At 43.1% G+C, this 22166-nt stretch overlaps 1 protein-coding gene across 1 annotated transcript in view; it reads left to right on the top strand.

The window, feature by feature from the left end:
- Positions 1 to 13550: 13550 nt before the first annotated feature.
- Positions 13551 to 22166, top strand: part of DCHS2 (dachsous cadherin-related 2) — a 277604-nt gene continuing 268988 nt past the window's right edge. The window contains exon 1 of the mRNA XM_030926304.1: positions 13551 to 16023. Coding sequence (XP_030782164.1) covers positions 13987 to 16023 — 2037 coding nt within the window. The 5' untranslated portion in view covers positions 13551 to 13986. The remainder of the gene's footprint in view (positions 16024 to 22166) is intronic.

Genomic DNA, 22166 nt, shown 5'->3' with positions numbered 1-22166 from the left:
GAAAGATAACTATGGAAGTATTTAGTAGTTTTTCAGTGGGGGGAGCGAACATGTTTAGTATTAGAGGTAGGCTGACTTGTCAAAAAGCAATTCCAATCATTTAAACAAGACTTGATTATCCAGATTCAAGAAATGGTGGAGAGATGGAGAAAAAAATTAAATAAAAAATATAGTCCATTGGACTCAGTGAAAGAAAGGAAGTTTAGGAGAGAAAGTGGTATACCAATGGGCCCTGTTAAATATCAGTTGAAAAAGATTCGTCATCCACTGAGAATTAGGAACTCACATTTGAGGGAGAAAGAGGCTGTGTGATCTTAAAGTCATAGATTTGAGTATTGTTGGGGTCTAGGTAGGAAGCTGAAGCTAAGAGAGTGGGCAAATGAGGGGTGTCATAGTGGGGACACCCCATCTCTTAGCAATATTCCTTAACATCCTTGGGACCTGGTCCTTCTGAGGCATCATCCCTTCAAATGATTTTCCCCCAAATTATAATCACCATGGCATAGCAATATTCTTCTATATGGCAACTAATATTTTCTGAAACTTATATAAATATTGAATACATGCATCTTACAATTGCCTTTCTGTAAGCTGTGTATATGGTCATCTTGATTAAAATTTCCTGTTTGTAATGATCTGGAAACATGTAATCCAAATAAAAGAGACATGTTTGTCATGCAAAAGCAGTTGTAAGGCAAAATGTGTCCCCCCCAGCCCAGCCCCCTATAACTTTACTTTGGCTTTTACCCAGTTACTAAATTTAAAGCTATACCTGGACAAGAAAAGGAGAAGAGAAGAAATCCAGAGAAAGTTGTCAATCCTACCCGGGTATCAGTGGCTCTTAAAACAAAAACCACACAGGCCAGGTACAGTGGCTCATGCCTGTAATCCTCTCACTTTGGGAGGCTGAGCTGGGAGGATCGCTTGAGCTCAAGAGTTTGAGACCAGCCTGGGCAACACAGTGAGATTTTATCTCTACTAAAAAGATAAAAATAAAAAAAATTAGATGGGCATGGCGGCTCATGCCTGTAGACCCAGCTATTGGGAGGCTGAGGTGGGAGGATCACTTAAGCCCAGCAGATCAAGGCTGCAATGAGCCATGATTGTGACACTGCACTACAACCTGGGTGAAGTGACACAGCAAGACTCTGTTTTGAAATACACACACACACACACACACACACACACACACACACACTTGGGTCTTGTCTGTGGAGATTTTGATCCAGCAGGTCTGAGGAACGAAAACCAAGAAAGAATGGTTTTATGTAAAAGCCACAGGAGAAGCATTTAAAAGAGAGACTAGGAAACCCTGCCTAATGCAGCAGAGACGCTAACTATGAGACAGATCAGACAGTACCCTAAATATCCCTAAACCCATGAGGTCCTTAGGGGGGCTGCCATTGGGGTGTGAAGGACCAGACCGTTTGCTGAAGTGAATTTTTAACAGTGGTAAAGGAGGTTCTTATAACTCAAGGAAAGGAATTTGTTGACTAAAGCTTTGTTGAACAGCGGTGGGGACCCATTTGGGATTGGAACCTATAGATTTAAAATGATTTCAGTTTGCATGAATTCATAAATCCAGTCAATGTTGTTGTAGGCACTGAGGATGGAGAAGTGAATAAAATTCACCAGAATCATACATTTTAGAGAGAAGTGGACCATAAACAGGTAACTCAACAAAGATGTTCATTTTAGAAAGTGATAAGTGCTGTTGCAGGAAAAAAACAGCAGCGGCGAGACACAGAGGGAAAGGAGAGTTACCCACAGGAGCAGGGAGCATCTCAAAGAAGGCCAAACAAAAGGAAAAACTTGTTTGGATTAATCCAAAAGGATGTGGGGAACGAGGAGGCTGTGGAAGGGGATGATGTCTTGGAAGGACTAGGTCCCAAGGATATTAAGGTATGATGCTAAGAGACGGTTGAAGCAATGAACTCTGTTAGCCAGATTGGATATTAATGAAAGCGAAACTGTCTTCTAAGTTCCATAAATCTTTATTCCCACAGCATTATTTGTCTTCTAATGTAATTAATTTTTGTTACCTACTTCCTTACTAGATCCTGGGTTCTTCCAGGGAAGGGACCTTCTCCACCAGATTCTTCCTTGAATTCCTAATACAAATATTTCATAGGTCAGGATGGTTTCCTTCTGAAATCCCAACTGAAAATATTTGACTCTCACTCCCCCTTGTGGTACTCTAATATACCCCAAATGATCTTCCTCTTGTGTAGGGAGAAGATAGGTCCTCCACAACCCCAGGTAACTTGTTTGTCTGGACAAATGAAGAGTAATGTTAGAGAAAATCCTTAAAGATGACAGAACGAATTCAATGGTTTAAACTGCTTATCTTGATTTGATTTAAAGATTTCTGGGAGAAAACAAAGAGATCAGGAATGGATGTATTATTTGGAAGCTCTTTGCAAGAAGCTGGGAAAACAATTTTTATCTGAGTTTGAAGAAAAAGGGGTTAAGATGATTTATTATGCTGTAATGTATTTATTCAATAATATAGAAGATAATTATGTCTTTGTCTACCCTGAGACTTTCTTCTTATTGTTTTATGTCTCTGCTGCAAACTTAGCTCACATGAGGAAACTTATATGCATTTAGATACTTTACCTTGAGAACAGCTTTGTAGTTTGATAGTCAAGCTCTCTAACTCAGTTATTCTGTTAAAATGTCTTTTACTTCAAAAATCTCTCATCATAAGTTAAAAAATGGTTATCTCTAAAGAAAAAAACTGTAAAATGTAATAAAATTTAATACATTCTGTATCTACTTTTAACTGCTGTATCTTTAATGGCTCTATCAATCAAATAATCCAAGGATTAGATATTATACATGCTAAAATTAACTAGATTGGGGCTTGTAAGATCTTATGTGTTTAAATCATGGCTCTGGACTGTTCTGGAACTTCATTCCAAATTGGCAATGAAAACTCCCTCTGACAATGTGCCCTTAATGTTCCAGCTGCTCATAATTTCTCTCAATTTCATAAATCAACACCCTATTTCCCTTTAGGGCTGCTAAATCTAAATACAGATATTAAAATTTTCCTTCAAAACTCTTATTTGGAATTCTGAATGCATTTCTTTCATAAGGAGTGTTTGATTGAACCAGCCTGAGTTCTGGTTCTAGACAGATTGGGCAGGTCAGTTTTTTTTTTTATCTCTCCTGTATCCAACATCTACTTTCCACCATCCTTATTTTTGTAGCTATCACTTTCTATAAGAGACCATGTTCTTTCACACAAAAGAACACTTTTCAACAGAATTAATACAATTTAAAAACAAAGTTACACAATAGTTTTGTGATACCATCAAAAGGCTTCTAAAATAGTGTGAGTTACACATCCCAGCTTAATGTTGTAAAGCCCAGAATTGTGATCCTGTCTTAATTCTAAACAAAGCAATGTGGGCTCTGCTTCTTCTTCTTAATTTTTTTAATCTTTAACTTTTAAAAATCAAAGTAGCAGGAGGCACTCATTTACATTATAGTTTATTGACATTATATTTTAGTGGCAAGAACAAAGTCATTTTGATATAGGGCAATTTAAAATAATTGCTCTTCTCAGAAGGAAAATTAGTTGGCCTGGTGGATCAGCCTATTTAGGCAATATGTCTCCATATGTCATCTCGCTGCTCTCCACACCACCTGCTTGAGTTCCCATCAGGGACACAGACCGATGAGATCACTGCAGCAAGCTATAGATCTTGGGCAAGTTAACCAGTCTGGTTTTGCTTGGTAATGAGGAGAGTGTCTCTGGAAAATAGGAAATTGGAATCTGTCACCTCTCAGCAAACTGATGAGTGATTGCTATTGTTTTGCATCTCTGAAGGGTTAGCACAGTGTATTAGCTATTCTTCAGCCCTGAGAGTTCAGTGTCACTTTTATTTTACAGGCAAGAATCTGAGAAGTGTGTTGTGCAGCATAATTGTTAAAAAGAAAGTGAAAGTGAGCAGTTTCTCTGTGAGTCTTACGACACTAGCTTCACCTGCCTTCAGCAATGTTAGTGATGAGAAGGGGAGGAGAATTTCAAGGGGATATTGGCTAGAGCATAAATCAAAACACTCTCTGGAAGTGACTCAAAATGCTTTTTCCCTTAGGAGTGATTCTAGTTCCCCAACTCCTGAAATCAAAATTCAGAAACACCAATGAACAATGTGACAAAAAAGGTATGGCAAAAATTTCAATAATTCCTGATTTTGATTAGAAAGACATGTTTGGGATTTAGAATTAATCACTTGAAGACCAAAACAGAATCAGAATTATCTTAGTAAAACCATTTTTTAAAATTAAACAAACTTGCTGGAGAGAAGATTTCAAGTTATTAGTCATTGCTTTATTTTATTAAAAAAACTTTAGATAAAGTAATACTTCTTTTGATGAAAAACTATAAACTATAGACTTAGAAAGACCTTAAAGGTATTCAGTTCCAAGCTATCATTTTGTTTGAAGTTGCTAGGTAATAATGAATAACTGTTACTACTACAACTGAAAGAAAATACGTACTTTCTTGATAATAGTCCTACTAAGCCATGTTTTCAAACTCCAAGTCATGACCACTTAGTTGATCCCGACTAGCATTTTAAAACTGAAAAATAAATGAATGAACAGCCATGAAAAATAACAATAAGAATTAGGAAATATCAGGATATAGCTCACATTGGAAGGGTAAGATGTCATGAAACGATTGTTTTAATTACATTGTATATGTATATATGTGGCCTATGATATAAAATATATTATTTAAGGTAGGTCAGAAAAGTTTGGAAACCACCACATTTCCATTTGAGTATGAGGAGATGAAAAGAAACAGATTCTTTGTGTACACACTAGCAGGTTCCCACCTCTGGAGCCAGTGACTCCCATTGAATAGATTTCATGGCCCATTATACAGCATGTAGATTTGTTTCCATAGTTGGGATTTATTTCTCTCCACAGTACAACTAGAACCCCATTTTCTGGCTGTGGGTCAAGCCCTTTGATTTAAACAGAACCTTTGTGTCCTTGACTCTCGCTTTCCCAAAGACTCTATTCTCTCCCTCTGATAAATTATGGCTAACTCAATATTATCCCCAAATCACATCTAGTTAAAGTTTTGACAATCATGATTATATATTATTTACATAGTGTATCTTTAGCCTTTTAAACAAGACTGTTGTTTTGTGACAGTTTTTTTCTTTCTAAAAAACATTTTTACGAAGACAGAACTTTGAATAATGCATTTAAATCAAAGAAAAACTTCATCTTGACATTGTTGAGAGACACTTTCTATGAAAGGAATATGCCCAAATTTCCAGCAGGAACTGATCTCTTAAGATATTGTTGGCTGGAGGCAAAAACTGATGCTGTGATAATTTCTGTCTTCTTTTCAATGAGAACGTAAATGTTCATGTTCCAGAGGGAACAATGGCACTGAGAATGTGAATATTTACTTCAGAGAATTCAGGGAAGAGGAAAAACTGGTCTCAGCACTGCCAAGGGGTGTATTAATTTCCTGTGACTGCTGTAACAAATTATCACAAATTTAGAGGCTTAAAACAACACAAATGTATTATCTTACAGTTCTGTAGGCTAGAAGTCGCACACAGGTCTCACTGGGCCAGAATCAAGGTGTTGTCAGAACCGTGTTCCTTCTGGATGCTCTGGGGAGAATCAAATTCCTTGGCCTTTGCCAGCTTTGAGAGACTGCCTGAGTTCTTTGGCTCAGGGCTCCTTCACTCCAACCACTTGTCCCATCTCCTCTGACTCTGACTTTCCTTCCTCCCCTTTTCGCTTCTAAGGCCCCCTGGGATTACATTGGGTCTGCCTAGATAATCTCCACATCTCAAATTCCTTAACTTAATCACACCTGCAAAGTCCCTTTTGTCAAGTAAAGTAATGCATTTACAGGCTCAGTGGATTATGACGAAGACCTCTTTGTGGGTGTGGGGGAGGAGGAATTATTCTGCCTACCACAGGGGACTCTGGAGATTAGGTCTAGAATAATCCTTCAGGTTTCCTTGATTTGTGAATATGGCTTTTCTGCTGGTGATATTCTTGCAGAAGGAGAGCTGAGTTCCTGGAATCATTCACTCTGGGCACCTGCAAAGTTCAAGGATTGGCAGCTGTGGCCACTCTGCAGCCGTTTTTCCTTTTCCTCTGCCTTTTTCCTCTTGGGCCGCAAAATGCACTTGCTCAAAAATGAACGATTGCATCTCTGATTACTGGTGTTTGCTTCCCAGCATTTAATATTCATCTGTGCCCCCTGAAGGGCTTTATCATTTGAGCTTTAAAGCATTTCTTCTAAACTACATTTTTTATGGCTATTTTTAAGCTTCCCCATTATGCCTGGATAAGAAACCAGGGCCTAACAGAAGGAAGAACAGTGAATAAAGCCCACAGGTGAAACAGGGCAGACTGGGGATAAAAATGCATGAGAAGAGAGACTGGAGGCATTCAAAAAGGATTTTCAAGATAAAGCACACAGCAAAAACATGGAAGCTACATTAATTAAAAAAAAAAAAGTACAGGGTCAGGGATAAAAGTCCATGAAGCCAGAGGAAAAAAAAATTACACATATACATTTGCAAACACAGGAAGCTGTGTTTGAAGAGAAGCTCCTGCACATGCAGTAATGCTACTGCAGATACCCTGGAGGTCAGCTTGATGGCTACAACACTCAATGTGCAGTGGTCAGAATGGACATTGTTGACCAGGGGATTTAGGCTTGCTTTCCTGAAAGATTACAGTTTATTAATTGAATGTATCCTTTGAGGCTAGAAGCTTCTGCAATATTATTCCTCTATTTTTCCTTCTCTCATTTTTTTTTTTTTTTTTTTTTTTTTGCACTGAGATACAAAGAGTTATGGGAAATAAGGAACTCGCAGTCAACAGAGGAAAGATGAGGAGAACCTGAATTCATGAAGCTGTTTCCACCATAACTTCTTCTGATTTCTGGAGCAAGTAATTGGGTAAAAGAAATTCTCCCAAGGCCTCAGGATTCTAGAGCCCTCAGATGTGAAGTCTGTGATTTCTCAAAACCAGGTTCTCTCCTCAGATTGATTTTGGATAGCAAACTAAAAACACCCTTAAAGAGATTAAGCACTGACTCAGTCCTTATAAATTATGTTCACAATAAGAAACCTCTGTATGCTTTATAGTAGGTAAATTTTAAGTATAATGATTACTTAATTCATTGGAAATATTTGCCTAATTTTCAGGTTAATTTCAGGGCCAACAGTGGTTTTTTAAAATAATGGATCGATGAGAAGTTATTTGGAAAATGTAGTAAAAATGTGTCCATTTGACACAATAGAAGTTTATGCCAATAAAGGAAAAGATGGGAATATGTGGAAAGTGTACATTGTGATGATAGAGATATAGGCTTTTTCCTAATTCGCGTATGTTCAGAAAGTCCTGGAACTTTCCTATTGTGATTATGCTACGATATTGTTGATTGTATACTAAGGGAAAACATGATTGACTTATCAATTTTGCATTTCTTTTTACACATACTCGCTGCTCAACCTAAAGAATCTGGGTGGACACACTCAGATCTTGGTGATACAAGCAACCTTAATCAAGGACTAGCACTGCCAAACCCACATATGTTCCAGGAGAGAAATAACCAAGATAGTAACAGAGCCCAAAAACCTATGGCATAAGTTTCCTTACCAAATATCTGTGTATTGGAGTTTCTCATAGATAATATCTGCACTCAGCACACCCCCATCTGTGTGTGCTAGTCATGAACTGTGCTTGAATCCAGCAGGATCTATTTATTTCCAAAATAACTGTGTCTTGATCAAATAGGATTCATGTGTGTGCATCGTACGCAGTAGACACACTCGGCCGGATGTGGCTCTTTTTCCTGACTGCCTTGATTCAATGGGAACCAGGCATTTTCCAACTAAACAGCTGTGGCTTGGGGAGAATCCAGGTGTTTTTCTCACTGAATATTTGTGGGATTGGCAGGGTCCTGGGTATTTCCTTTGCTTTCTCTTGCCTGGAATTATTATAACATATATGATGTATATATATTTCAATGAACTTTACTTTGTCCCAGGAAACAGATTGGCTTCCTTAACTTCTCACAAAGAACAATAGCACTTAGAAAAATATGGGCAGGATCCAATGCTATTTATCTTTTTTTTTCACCAGCTTTATCTATCATGCTGTCTTATACAAACACATGAATATTCTGAAAATTCTTTTATGTGAAAGCGAGTAGATTACCTTTCCACACTGAATAATTACCAACCCAGCAAGTGTTGCTTTATTGGAATGGGGGTATCACACCTGTTCCAACATCCACTTGTTAACCTTTTGGACTTGGCTTCAATTTCTGATTGAAGTAGTAAGTCAGCCTCCCCAGGTTTGGCAATGCATAGACCCTGTTAGAAAATGGTGTGTGGTTTTGGTTTCCACATCTGATACAATATATAGGAAAATTGGAAAGAGTTCAGAGAACAGAAACAAAATGATTAAAGGGTTGGGGGAGTGAGGAGCTGGGATTATTTCATCTAAAGAAAAGCCTTTACAAAAGGCATGTGCCAAAGACAGAATTAGAAAAGCCAAATTGTAGAGGCTATGTGGTTGAACAGGTTTGATTGGCCTTTGTAGGCCATCCTGAGTCTGTTGGAGGGAATGGGGAGAAGTTGGTCTGCCTTACCAAGCATTGGGAAGGAGAATAAGCAAGATAGGAGAGAAAAGGGGAAATTAGACAGGAATTACCTTAGCTAGGGGGTCTGAGATCTGCATATACCACAATTTTCAAAAGCAGGGACAACTTTGGTATATGCACTTCTACATTCCAGCTTCTACTAGATCTGGAACTATGATTCAATATAGTATGATAAAACAAACTTAACGATAAGCCTTGTTATACTTCCCTTCAACTATATGATGAAGTTTTGGCATAAAAAATTATTGACCAGTTTTTCTTCATCTTCCCAAAAATCAAAGTAAATAACTATATGTTGATATTCAAATCAGAGATTCATAATCTGTAAAATGTGATCATATTCTGTGGAGTTGAGAATATCATACAGGCATGTGGAGAATTGGTTCTCAATGTTGAAAAAAAGGAAAAGACTATCATTTCTTTTGGGTGGCTTAGAACTAAGACAGAAAGATGTACTTGATTACTTATTAGGATCCCTATTATGTTCAGGATTCTGATTTTAAAAACTTTAAGAACACAAAATATATGTAGATTCTAAATACTGGCCATACTATTAAATACCAAATCATCTCCACTTCCACAAAGCTCTATATTAGTTAGGGTTCTTCCCAGCATGACATAACCTTCCTAGCAGCGTCTAGACCAGTGTTTCACCAAACAATGTGGGCACTGTAGCCTTGGCCAACTTGACACATCACTTTTTTTTTTTTTTTTTTTTTTTTTTTTTTTTTTTTTTGAGACGGAGTCTCGCTCTGTCGCCGGGGCTGGAGTGCAGTGGCCGGATCTCAGCTCACTGCAAGCTCCGCCTCCCGGGTTTACGCCATTCTCCTGCCTCAGCCTCCTGAGTAGCTGGGACTACAGGCGCCCGCCACCTCGCCCTGGCTAGTTTTTTGTATTTTTTAGTAGAGACGGGGTTTCACCCTGTTAGCCAGGATGGTCTCGATCTCCTGACCTCATGATCCGCCCGTCTCGGCCTCCCAAAGTGCTGGGATTACAGGCTTGAGCCACCGCGCCCGGCCCTGACACATCACATTTAACCATCACAAGCTCCAAACACTCTGGCTCAAACATTTACAGAAAGATGGCATGTGAGTCAAGGGAGTATGGGGGCTTCCTGGTGTCATGCACCCTTCTTAACCCTCAGAGGACTATCCCCATGGGTGAGAAGTTGGGAAGGAACCCTCCATGTCACAGGATTCTCCTTACTGGCCTTTAAGTACCATTTCTAAGTACGGAGTTGGTTTTTTTGTTGTTGTTGCATTTTCAAGTACTGACTTGTGACTACCCTCTTGTGCCTCCCCACCACTCCCACTAACATGCTCACAAGTTCCCCCTTCTGTAGTTCTCCCAGGTCTTTCCAAAACTCACTTTATCACTGTACTGATTTCATAAAGAATTCAGAAGAAATCTTATTAAAGAAAATCATGAAAACAGTAAATGACCAGTGAACACCACGAACACTGGAGTAAAATTGGGTTCAGGTTCCAATTCTACTACCTGTGGGACTTTGGTCACATGACTAGTAATGCCCCTGAACCTGTTTCCTCATCTGTAAGATGGGAATATTTTTATGACTCCTTTCCTAAAAGGTTAATGTGAGGTGCTTTGAACACTGCTTTGAGCACTTGGTAACTACACTATTTAAATTATTACAGAGCTGAGGGCTACCTACAGTCTGTGGGAAAATGTTTCTGAAGATGGACTTCCTGTATTACTTAAACTGCATAACACAAAATGAAGAAATGCCTTGAGCCTTTTTGTCCAAAGTTTCTGTTTACAATACTGGAGAGTTTTGAGGTTTTTTTTTTGTTTTTTTTTTTTTTTGAGATGGGCTCTCACTCTGTCATCCAAGCTGGAGTGCAGTGGCAATGACACAGCTCAATGTCTTGGGTTCAAGCCATCCTGGCATCTCAGCCTCCTGAGTAGCTGGGACTACAGGTATGCATCAGTGTGTCTGGCTATTTTTAATTTTTTTTGTTGAGAGACGGTCTTGCCACATTGCCCAGGCTGGTTTTTACTTCCTGGATTCAAGCAATCCTCCTGCCTTGGCCTCTGAAAGTGCTGGGATTACAGGCGTGAGCCACTGTATCCAGCTAGATAGTGGGAATTTTATGTCCTTCCCCTTCACACACTCTGGGGGGCTAAGAAGTCAGAGTTTGATATTACCGAGAATTCCAAAATAATTCACTCCTAAAACATTTCATCATACAAACAACAGAGGGCAAGAAAAATACTATTTACCACATGCATTCTATGTACCAATCCACATATATTGCCTCATTTAAGGCCCATGGCATTCCTGTAAATTAGATGTATCATCCCCAATTTAGAAAGGAGGAAACTCTAAGGCTTAAGATTTAAATAACTCACCCCAAATTACAGAGCAGATTAAGGGTTTTCCAACTTCAAAGCTAAAACTGGCCAGTTACACCATGATGCTTCCCTTATAAGGATCAGACCTTGACGGATTTCTTGCAGGCTGTTGGCTTCTGTATTATCTAAAATTATTTTTCACATATCTGAGAAATGCTCTTATTTCTCTTACTTTACGGATTCTTAATTCTATAATTAAGGACATTCAGGACATTCAATGAAAGGTAATTGTGAAATGGACAGGAGACCTTGAATTGCACATGCTTGAAATATAAAGCTTTAGAACTAATGGGAAAATAGATGTCTGAAGTTTTTGATTTTCCATTTGTTTTCCACTGTTTCTAAACTAAACCACTGTTTACAAAGAATGTGTCAGTGAAAGATGCAGTAAAAGATGCTTCTTTTCCTTTATTTTTAGACTCAAGTAAATATTTGTTAACAATATGGTTGATATGGTTTGGATCCGTGTCCCCGCCCAAATCTCATGTTGAATGGTAATCCCCAGTGTTAAAGGTGGGACCTTGTGGGAGGTGACTGGTTCATGAGGCAGTTTCTTATGAATGGTTTAGCACCATCCCCTGATGCTGTCATCATGATAGTGAATGAATTCTTATGAGATGTGTTTGCTTAAAAGTGTATAGCATCTCCCCATTCATTTTCTTCCTCCTGCCTGCTTCCCCTTTGCTTTCTGCTATGACTGTAACTTTCCTGAGGCCTCCCCAGAAGCTGATCCTGCCATGCTTCCTGTACAGCCTGCAGAACCATGAGCCAATTAAACTTTTTTTCTTTATAAATTACCCAGTCTCAGGTTCTTTATAGCAATGCAAGAACAGACTCATACAATGGTTTACAAAGTAAGTTGATGAGGCTGAAAAATAAGTTGAAGAAGCCCTATGAAATAATTAAGATGAATAAGATTGCAAAGATAGAATTCATCACAGTGAAGATTCTCATGGCCAATTCATTCTTGGTTATGGCTTCAAACTTTAACAGTTTGAAAGGGGGAGGGACTAGTTAGGGTGCGAATGCAGAGACTGAAGATAAAAAGACTCTAAAGACATAACAAATCTCTTTAATGGTTAAAGAGAGTTTTAACCATTAAAACTATTTTAATGGTTAAAATAAATTCAGCTTTCTTTCCCCCAAAGAAAGCTGGGGGAAAGAAAACTGAATTTATTTTAATAATGTCCCCATTTACAGCAACATATCTGCTACAAAGTCAATTATTTTATTGTTATTTGGTCACAGGTAGAGATAACGGTGTGGCTGTGGATTAGCAATTATATATAACTCCATTGCACATTAAAAAAGGCATTTTATTGTCGCTGCAAGAAACCACTATGCAGGGCTTTTGGTCCTCCCTAAAGGAGAGAAACAGTATCTAGGAAATTAATTCTTTTATCTGGCTCAAATGCAAAATTGCAGAAACCATTCGCTAAATATGGCCAGTCATTCTTGAGTCCAGAGAGTCTTTTCTCACGCATGCTTTATTAGAGGCCATTGATCGGTTTCTACCAATTATTATGGTTAATTGAAGGGAAATCTGCGACTATGGCCATTTATTGGCATTTGCGTTCGGCTCAGACAGAAGCGAGTTTTGAAAGTGGTATCTGTAGAGTGGTCCCGCTTGCAAACTTCCTTGCCTAGGGGTGGTGGTGGAGCGCTGAGGGCTTGCGGGGTGCCAGCCACCGGGGCTTTCTGCTCATCAATCAGCATCGTCAAACATCCTGGAAGTGTTACGATGGCGCTGAATGTAGAAAAAGCGTTCTCAGGGCGGATATATTGTCGTCATTCCTGGTGGCAGAGGGGAGTGACAAGAGGCTCACACGTCGCTGAGTAGTAGCGCGGCATAATAAAGTGTGGTTTGCACCATGTGTGCCACAGATTTCTCGGGTTTTCTGGAAGGTTTTTCCAAGTTCCGCCTTCTCCCCTTTGCAGCCATCCTGGCCCCAGCTGTGCATCGGCCTTTGACTCCATCTGTCCTTCCGCTGCGGACAGGAGTCCCTCTCGCCAAATGGAGAACACAAGTTTGGCACCCCAAAGTGACGATAACCCCTACCTTCTAGGCTCAGCGCGAGCCAAGCGTCAGGCCTGCTGAGGGCGGTCTAGGGAGTTGAGGCGGAGGCCGCGGAGAGGCCGCTCCCCTAACCTCCCCGCACCCATCATCACTTGGCAAGCTAAGCCCAAGCAGACGCCCCGCCTGCACGTCCCCCACCCTCCCCGCGGAGCACGTCTCCCAGTGCTTTTGCATTTGCTCCTCTTCCGCCCTGCTGCAGAGCGCCGCTCGCAGGTTGGAGTTCGCCCTCCTGTGCGCCGCGTCACACGGCGGGGAGGGGAAGGGAGGCGGTGGAGGCTGGGTCGGAGCAGGAGTCGCGCGGTCCCTGACTCCCGGAGACGCCGCGGGAACGGCGGCCCCGCCCCCGAAGCAGCGGACAGGGCCGCAGCACTCCTTTCCCCTCTCTCTCCCTCCCTAGTCCCCAGCGCCCTAACTCCCAGCCTCCCCGCCCTTACTCCACCCCCTACTCCGGCCCGATCCCCATCCTCTACTTGCGTGTGCGCGCTTCAAATAATCTCCTCCTTTTTGGCAAAAGAAATAATGCACCTGACTTTACCGGGGGGAACAACCAGCCGAGTAGAACAAGGAACAGATGTAAAAGGAATAAAAGGAGAGAGAAAAAGAGATGAGACTCGTTTAAGGAAATCCAGGGGCAGAAGAGGTGGCTGCCGCGGCAGAGGCAGCTAGAGCTTCCCTGTCTGCGTGAGCTGCAGGCAGAGGACGCTTTCACCAGTTGCAGATGTAACCTCGGGAATTCCTGGGTCCGTCGGTTTGTTTGCCAAAGTCTTTTCTTCTCTGGCTCAGACACTGAAGAGGCTCCTGGATTTTTCTGCGATCCCGCCACAAGCTGGCAGTTACCCGAGAGCCTTCCCAAGGAGCTGGCGGAGAAATGAGCCCTTGTGGGCGGAAGATGGGCGAAGGGCGTCAGCAGCGGGGGGCTCCCGTCGGGAAGCGCCTTCTGTTCCCCGGGAGGGGAGATACACCCCATGGGCGGTCAGGCAGCAGCAGCGCCAGGACACAGCGCTCCCTGCTCTGGCTCTTGGTGCACGTGTGGCTGTGGGCGGCCTCGGGCTCATCTGCCCAGTTGTTCAACCTCACCCTTTCTGTAGATGAGGGGCTACCCCCTGACACGCTGGTCGGTGACATCCGCGCCGGGCTGCCAGCCGCGCAGCAGCAGGAGGGGAGCGGCTTCTTTCTGTCGGAGGACTCGGATGACTCCCCGCTGCTGGACGACTTCCACGTGCACCCGGACACCGGAATCATCCGCACTGCGCGGCGCCTGGACCGCGAGCGGCGGGACCACTACAGCTTCGTGGCCGCCACGCTGCTGGGCGCTGTGGTGCAGGTGGAGATTCGCGTCAACGACGTGAATGACCACTCGCCCCGCTTTCCGTTCGACTCCCTACAACTCGACGTCTCCGAGCTCAGCCCGCCAGGGACCGCCTTCCGCCTGCCAGGTGCCCATGACCCCGACGCCGGACTGTTCAGCACTCAGGGCTACACCCTGGTGCAACCGTCCGACCCGCCCAAGGACCCCGCAGGCCCGTTCTTCGAGTTGCGCTACGGGACTCCGGGGCCACTACCGTCACCGCTTTTGCCGGGCTCCTCGTCGCCCCTGGAGCCTCTAGACCTGGTGCTGCTGCGGCGCTTGGACCGAGAGGAGGCTGCGGCGCACCGGCTGCAGATCGAGGCATGGGACGGTGGCCGCCCGCGGCGCACCGGCCGCCTGAGCGTGGAGCTGCGGGTGCTGGATGAGAACGACAACCCACCGGTCTTTGAGCAGGACGAGTACCGCGCAGCAGTGCGCGAGGACGCCCAGCCGGGCGCCGAGGTCTGCCGCGTGCGCGCCACCGACCGCGACCTGGGGCCCAATGGCTTCGTGCGTTACAGCGTCCGCGCCCGGCAAGTGCCCGGGGCGGGTAGCGGAGGCGGGGCACTGGGCGACGCGGCCTACTTCGCCGTGGAGGAGCTGAGTGGCGTGGTGCGATTGCGGAGACCTCTGGACCGCGAGGCTCAGGCCTGGCACCAGCTGGTGGTGGAGGCCCGCGATGGAGGTGCCGAGCCTGAGGTTGCCACAGTGCGCGTGTCTGTCGCCGTGCTGGACGTGAATGACAACCGGCCAGCAATTCACGTGCTCTTTCTCACAGAGGGAGGCCTCGCCTGTGTCTCCGAAGGCGCCCGACCGGGCGACTACGTGGCTCGCGTCTCGGTGTCTGATGCGGACGGTGACTGGGAGAAAGAAGATGAAGCCACAGGGGAGCTTAGTGTGGGTCTTGGAGACCAGAGTATCTCGCTGTCCTTGGAAGGCGGAGAGGGAACCTTCGCGTTGCGGCCCGGCGGCCCCCCAGGGGTATTTTTCCTTTGCGTCGAGGGGCCCCTGGACAGAGAGAGCCGCGATCTGTATGAGTTACTACTGGTGGCCACGGACGCGGGGTCCCCGCCGCTGAGCACGGAGGAAACGCTGCTGCTCCGGGTCGCTGACCTCAATGACCAACCACCTCTCTTCAGCCAACAGCATTACCAGGCCTCAGTGTCAGAGGCCGCGGCCCCTGGCACTGTAGTCATGTGGGTCAGCGCCTCCGATGCTGATGAGGCAGGCACTGAGCACGCCTGGCTGCGCTACACGCTAGTCCAGCTCTCGGCTCCCTGCAATCCAGAGGCTCTGCCCACCGCAGAGTGTGGACCATCTTTCGCCATTGATCCCGAAAGCGGTGTGATCAGCACTATCCGGACTCTAGACCGAGAGGTCCAGGAGTCGGTGGAGCTGAGAGTGGTGGCCCAGGACCTCGGAGAGCCCCCGCTCTCTGCCACCTGCCTGGTGAGCATCACTGTGGATGATGTGAATGACAATGAACCCATCTTCTGGAGGCAGGTGTACAATGCCACCATTGCAGAGCATGCCCCGGTTGGACACTGCTTTCTGCAGGTGAGTTCATCAGGCCTGTGGGCCAATCTGAAGGCTTGGGAAGGCATGGAGAGGGTTGTGAGTTGGCCTAGGAAATTGTGACCTGGAGGAAAATATTCCGGCTCTCAAATACAAGACTGGCTGTAGTTCCGTCTCTATAGTGAGATGAATGATGCCCTCTAGTCACCTAACTTTTTTTGCCAGGGTCTTGGCTGCATGATCTCTAAGGTCCTTTCAACTTAACTTGACTTTTAGATCTTGATTTATCTTATTGAAGCCTGATTTCTTTCATGCTGGATGTGTGCACCTAAATAGGTTGAGGAGGACCCACCCATTCTAAATCAGACCTCTTCCAATTGACAATGTCTCACATTATATCATATATATATATATATATATATATTTTTTTTTTTATTTTTTTTTTTTTTTTTTTTCAGACAGAGTCCCACTCTGTTGCCCAGGCTGGAGTGCGGTGATTCAATCTCGGCTCACTGCAACCTCCTTTTCCCAGGCTCAAGCAATTCTCCTGCCTGCCACCATGCCTGGCTAATTTTTGTATTTTTGTTAGTAGAGATGGGGTTTCACCATGTTTGCCAGGTTGGTCTCCAACCCCTGACCTCAGGTGATCCACCCTCTTCAGCCTCCCAAAGTGCTGGGATTACAGGGGTGAGCCACCACACCCAGCAATGTCTCATATATATATATAATTTAACAGCTTTATGAGGCAACCTAGGGAATAAGGTAGTTCTCATAAGTGAATTTTTCAAATGACCAAGTGTATGTCTGTATACACAGACACTGTTTTGAGTTACCATTTCCAAAGACTTCTTACACATTTTCCTACCTTCCTTTGAAGCTTACAAAGGTTGGAGGAAGACTGAAGTCATCTTTATTAGTTTACATCAGGTGTGAGCTGAGCGCCTTCCATGATGCTTTCAGGACTCTGAAGGGCAGTGGGGCTCAATTATCCTTTATAAAATGGAGCACCGTACACTGCTTTTTGATTTGGGTGTGTTGCCTTTTACAGTTTTCCTGATCTCTCCTTCACTATCAGAATGGCATGTTTTGCCCCCTTCCAGGCCATTCCTTTTTTTTGGCTTCCAATTTCCTATTTGTTTCTTTTTTATTTTATTTTTTTGAGACAAGCTCTCGCTTTGTGGCCCAAAATGGAGTACAGTGGCACAATCATGGCTCACTGCAGCCTGGACCTCACAGGGTAAATTGATTCTCCCACCTCAGTCTCCCAAGTAGCTGCGCGCACAGGCATGCACCAACATGGCTGGCTAATTTTTAAATAATTTGTAGGGATGAGGTCTAGCCGTGTTCCCCAGGCTGGTCTCGAACTCCCGGGCTCAAGTTGTACTACCACCTCAGCCTCCCAAAGTGCTGGAATTACAGGCATAAGCCACCGTGCCTGGCCAATTTCCTATTTCTTATTTGATGGGAGATAATCAAATTTCCAAGATTGATTTATTTACTCTGAAATAACTTGAGTAAATAAATCTAGCCTGAAGAGCTTACCAGGGAATGAAACTCTAAAGCTTTATTTTGCTCTTACCCTGAGTTGTTTTAAGATGTTTGCTGCTTACTTTCTGGTTCTCAGTTAGGGAGTTCAGGTTTTAGCTTTGCAAGTTACGTCTCAAATAATAACCTTTAGATAAGTGAGGTGCTACTGCAAAGTAAGAATGGGTTTCATGACTGCTTCCACCATTTTAATCTTTTGGGTATATGGGTGATAATAATCTCCATCCCTTTCTTTACAGTGATTGACAGCTCTGAGTTGCTAGATTATTAAAAAGTGGCTTGATATGAATTAATGCTTGCTGACAAAACAGACAAATCCACAAATATTAGTGACTAACATTATCAAAGTATATTTCTCTCTCAAGCAGAGTCTGATGTGATGCAACTTGGCTGTTTCTCCTCCGTGTGAGAGAGCCAGGCCTGGGAGTGACTTACACGACTTCCACCAATGTCACATTAGCCAGGGCTCAGCCATGCAGCCTCAGATGTACTGCACAGGAGGCGGAGAAATGTAGAGGAGCCGGGTATGCCAGTGCCCACTGATAGTTTCTTCCATGGATTTCTAAAAATGAAAGTCATAATAGGTGCCAGGTTGGACTAGATGACTTCTAAGATTCCTTCCACCTGGAACTCCCTGAAGATCTTGGTATGAATAGTACAACTTGGCTCCATTGGAAGGAAAATAAGCAGGGTGGATTCATTATGACTGTTTTGATTAAAGCCTGTCTTTAGAGTTGTTTCTATCATCGTGAGATGATTCTTCTATGAAGTATGAGTTTATCCCATTGTTAGGACTGCCTATGTGGCAGATCCATTGTGGTGAGCTGAGCTTGGCTTACATGTAGGACTGCACCTCCAACAATTGCAACAAACCTTTCCAGGTTGCCAAGTATTGCTGCAGACAGCATTAAATTGTGCTGACTAGAATTTCTGGAAATTCCAGCCATCTAGCCCCTCAGGGTTTGCAAAAGCCTCTTAGTCACTGGGTTCTCTGGTAGTCTCTCCAAGGCAGCTATATGAACTTCCTGTGTTCCCTACACCTGTAGCTGACTTACCCCCGTAATTTCCATAAGAGATTCAAAGAAGCATCTTCCTTCTTTCTACTCTCTCAATCTTTCTTTATACCACTTTGCAAAAACCAGCTCCCCCATCTTGCCTTTGAATCTCATGACCCCTCCTGTGTTCCAGGGCTTTGTTAATGACATCACATACATTCCTTATAACTGTACCTTCTTTCTGTTGCTATCTGGAAGTTTTCCTCCTTTACAGCTTATATCTGCTCAAGTTGCCTTTGTCAAAAATAAACAAAAACAAAATGAAATACAGGAAAAACAAAGTCTTTCCTAGATTTCCTGTAAGATAATACCATGTCATCTGATAAAAACAAACCCTTAAACTTCAAGTTGTCTTAGTGGTTACTCCACATTCCCAGTGTTTGGGGTCCTTCCACTCTAGTTGCTGCTCCTGCTGGCACCATGGTGCTGGTCACCCTCCCCTCTCCGAGTGCTGGCTGAACTCTTATATTCTTATGCCCAGAGGAGACCTTTTCAAAGACTTTAAGCATGAGACAGAACTGAGGGAATTAATGCAGAGCACAAGAACCATTAGCAAACTGAGATAGATAACCTCTAGCTGCAAAAGGTTTTTACAACATTGTACGTACTCATCTGGACTTCCTAATAACTCAGTCCCTGTCTGTCTTAGGTGGAGAGCCTCTTCTTAACAATCCACCCCTCAGGAGTTCCTTTCAATCTCTTACTGCCTTCTTGGTCAAGGCAGAGAGGGAACTCCACTCTGCAGACACCCAGAGGTTTTCCTCCAGTTCTCGTGTTTGGTCTGAAAGATTCCATTTTCGCTCAGATAATTGTCAAAAAGATTAACTTCAACCTCTAGACAAGATCTCCATCCTCCACCCTACACTAAGTCTGATGTTAGCTGCATTCACAGCTTTTATCCTTATAACCAGATCTTAGTCTGTACTAAGTATAACTCCAGCATTGAGACCTGAATTACATGTGATACCATGAAGAGTATTCTTTCATACTCCCTCAAATACAAGTACTATATTTATTCATTAATTCATTTATTTATCCAAACAACAACATTCATTGAATTCAATAACATTGACTGAGTTCAACAATATCCAATCAACAAATACTTACTGAGTATCTATTACATGCCAGGAACTGTTCTTGGTGCTGGGGACAGCAACGAGCAAAACAGGCAAGGTGCTTGCTAGGAGAGCTTATAGTGCTGTGTGCTCCATCTCCTTCCCTTCTCTGCCAGTCCTTATGAATGAATGACATGTGCCCGGCTCCCACTTGCTGATCATCCCTTCTCCATGTGTTCTGACCTTCTCCCATCACTGTACTAAATTCTGCCTCTCAAGAGGCGTGTATCTATGTTTCTTTCAAATCCAGTGGGCTTTTCTTAGTCATAACCTCCCTCATGCTCTCTGAAGCATTTTGGACTGCTGACCACTTCCTCTTTCTTGCATGCATCTTTTTCATTGCCCATTGTCTCCTTACATTCTGCCTCTCTCCTGACAATTCCTTTTTTTCTTTTTTTCTCTTGTGCCACCCCACACTCAATGTGGTAGAGGCATTCCCTAAGACTCTGTCTTCCCCTCACTCCTTGCCTTTCTATAATCTCTTCCTGTATATTCCCAGCAGTTCATTAAAAAAAAAGTTCATAACACCACATGGATGTAAGGATTGGAGATAACTGGTATTTCATGGTAGAAAGTGGTATATAGAGCTTTATAGGTGGGAAAGTTTTCTTTATCCAGTAGATCAGGGATTCTTTGTTATATATATTTTTATTTACAACCTGTCATGGATGCATTCCACTGTAGCTGAACATTTTGTGTGTATGTAGGAATGTGTAATGCATTTCTGGGATGATCTTCTCCAAAAGAGAACCACTTAGGATGGACTTCAGAAAGTTGTGATCAGTAAAATTTTCCTTCTCTGAGGACTGAAATCTTACAATAAATTGATTTCACTAACAACTAAACTCCAGACGTCTATCAATGGTCCCTTCACCTTTTAAACTATAAATTACAAGTGATCAACTGTGGAAGTAATTTATATTTTCATAGCCCATTAGGGAAATTATGCTAAATCATTTTTACAAATGCCAGGTTATTTGAATCTTACTGAATTAAAATCTTCATTTAATCGAAATACGTGCTTTGTAGTGAATGTAGATCAGGTAAATATAATCGTAAATATGAATTAATTGAAAATCTATGTAATCCATGGGGATAGGAGGAATTGGAATAATCACGGTGTGTCTGGTTCTTGTAGTGAAGTAATGGGAGGCCGTTTTGGAGACATGGGAGATGTCAGTGCTTGAGCAAAGAGTTTGGCCTTTATTATTATGGAAATACATGGGAGATATGGGAGGTTCGTGAATAGAGCTTGACATGTGAAAAGTAACATTTTAGGAAGAGTCATCTTAAATTAGTAGGAAAAATAGAAAGAAGCAAGGAGGGAAATCAGGTAGGAAAGTTCTGAGTCTCTTGTAATAACACATATTCAGCTACGTGGACCTGAATTAGGGGAATGGTAGTGAAGCATAAGAGGAAGGATGGCCTTAGAGGCATCACAAAGGAATAATTGGTACAACTTGTATAGATGTGAGTGAGAAAGTGGTGGGAGGAGTAAAAAATGGCACCATGTTTTCCATCTGGATTAGTGGGAAAAATAGGAAAAACTGGAAGTGAGAGTTTTGGGGAAACATGCTGGCTTTCTTGAGTTTTTGATTTGAGTGTGAATTAATGGCCAGTAGTCTAGGAAAATACGTCTTGAAGGCTATTTAGAGCTTCAGAACTACTAACAGGAGGGAGTGTAAGGTTGGAGACATAAACTTGGAAGTTACTCATGTGGAGGTGATACTTAAAGCTGTGAAAGTGACAGTGAGGATAATGAGAGAAGAGTTAATGGCTAAGGACGCTGGCTGGGACGAGGGTCTTGCGACTCATATGATGTTGGGGGGAAGGTCTCTGTGATGATAATGCTATGTGCTTGTATTCCTGAGCCTCAAGGACTACAACCCAGAGAGATGGTTGGCATCTTACTCCATCTTCTGAGCTCCTCAGCACAGCTTCTGAGATATTCAGCCTCCCGTGCCACAATCCCAGGCATTAAGGCACTCATTATTTGGATCTGACTGTTTCTCTCCCCTCTTCTTCCTGTTTCCTATGGACCATCTGGTCAGTCCCCATGTGCAGTGAGGACATTGGCAGCCTGTTTTAGTCATTGTTGTCCCCATTGTAACTCTTGTCATCCAGGCAATTTGGTCTCACGTTTCTTCAGTTGACCCAGTTTTGATGTCCTTATTGTTACTTCCTCTCTAGGAACTCTATCCTACAGCCACCCCCTGTAATCCGAATCATTTAGAACAACCCTACCTCTTATGTCTCAACTCAGTCTCTGGTCACAGCTTGCCAGCCTTTCCGCTTTCTCAGCCTTTGATTTGGTTTGCATTTATTTTTTAATCTAGATTTTTTCGAGACTCCTTGCTCTTTCTTTTCTCTTCTTGTATATCACCCTCCTCCTTGCTTTAGTTCCTTCTCTGTTCAGTTGTAATTCTCCTATGCACCAAACTAACCCTTCCTCTTCCATACTTGCATACAT

This window comes from Rhinopithecus roxellana, chromosome 2 (genome assembly GCF_007565055.1).
Source record: "Rhinopithecus roxellana isolate Shanxi Qingling chromosome 2, ASM756505v1, whole genome shotgun sequence".
In the NCBI taxonomy this organism is placed as follows: domain Eukaryota; kingdom Metazoa; phylum Chordata; class Mammalia; order Primates; family Cercopithecidae; genus Rhinopithecus; species Rhinopithecus roxellana.
Note: the sequence above shows the minus strand (reverse complement) of the source record. Positions and strands in the feature narration are given on the sequence as shown.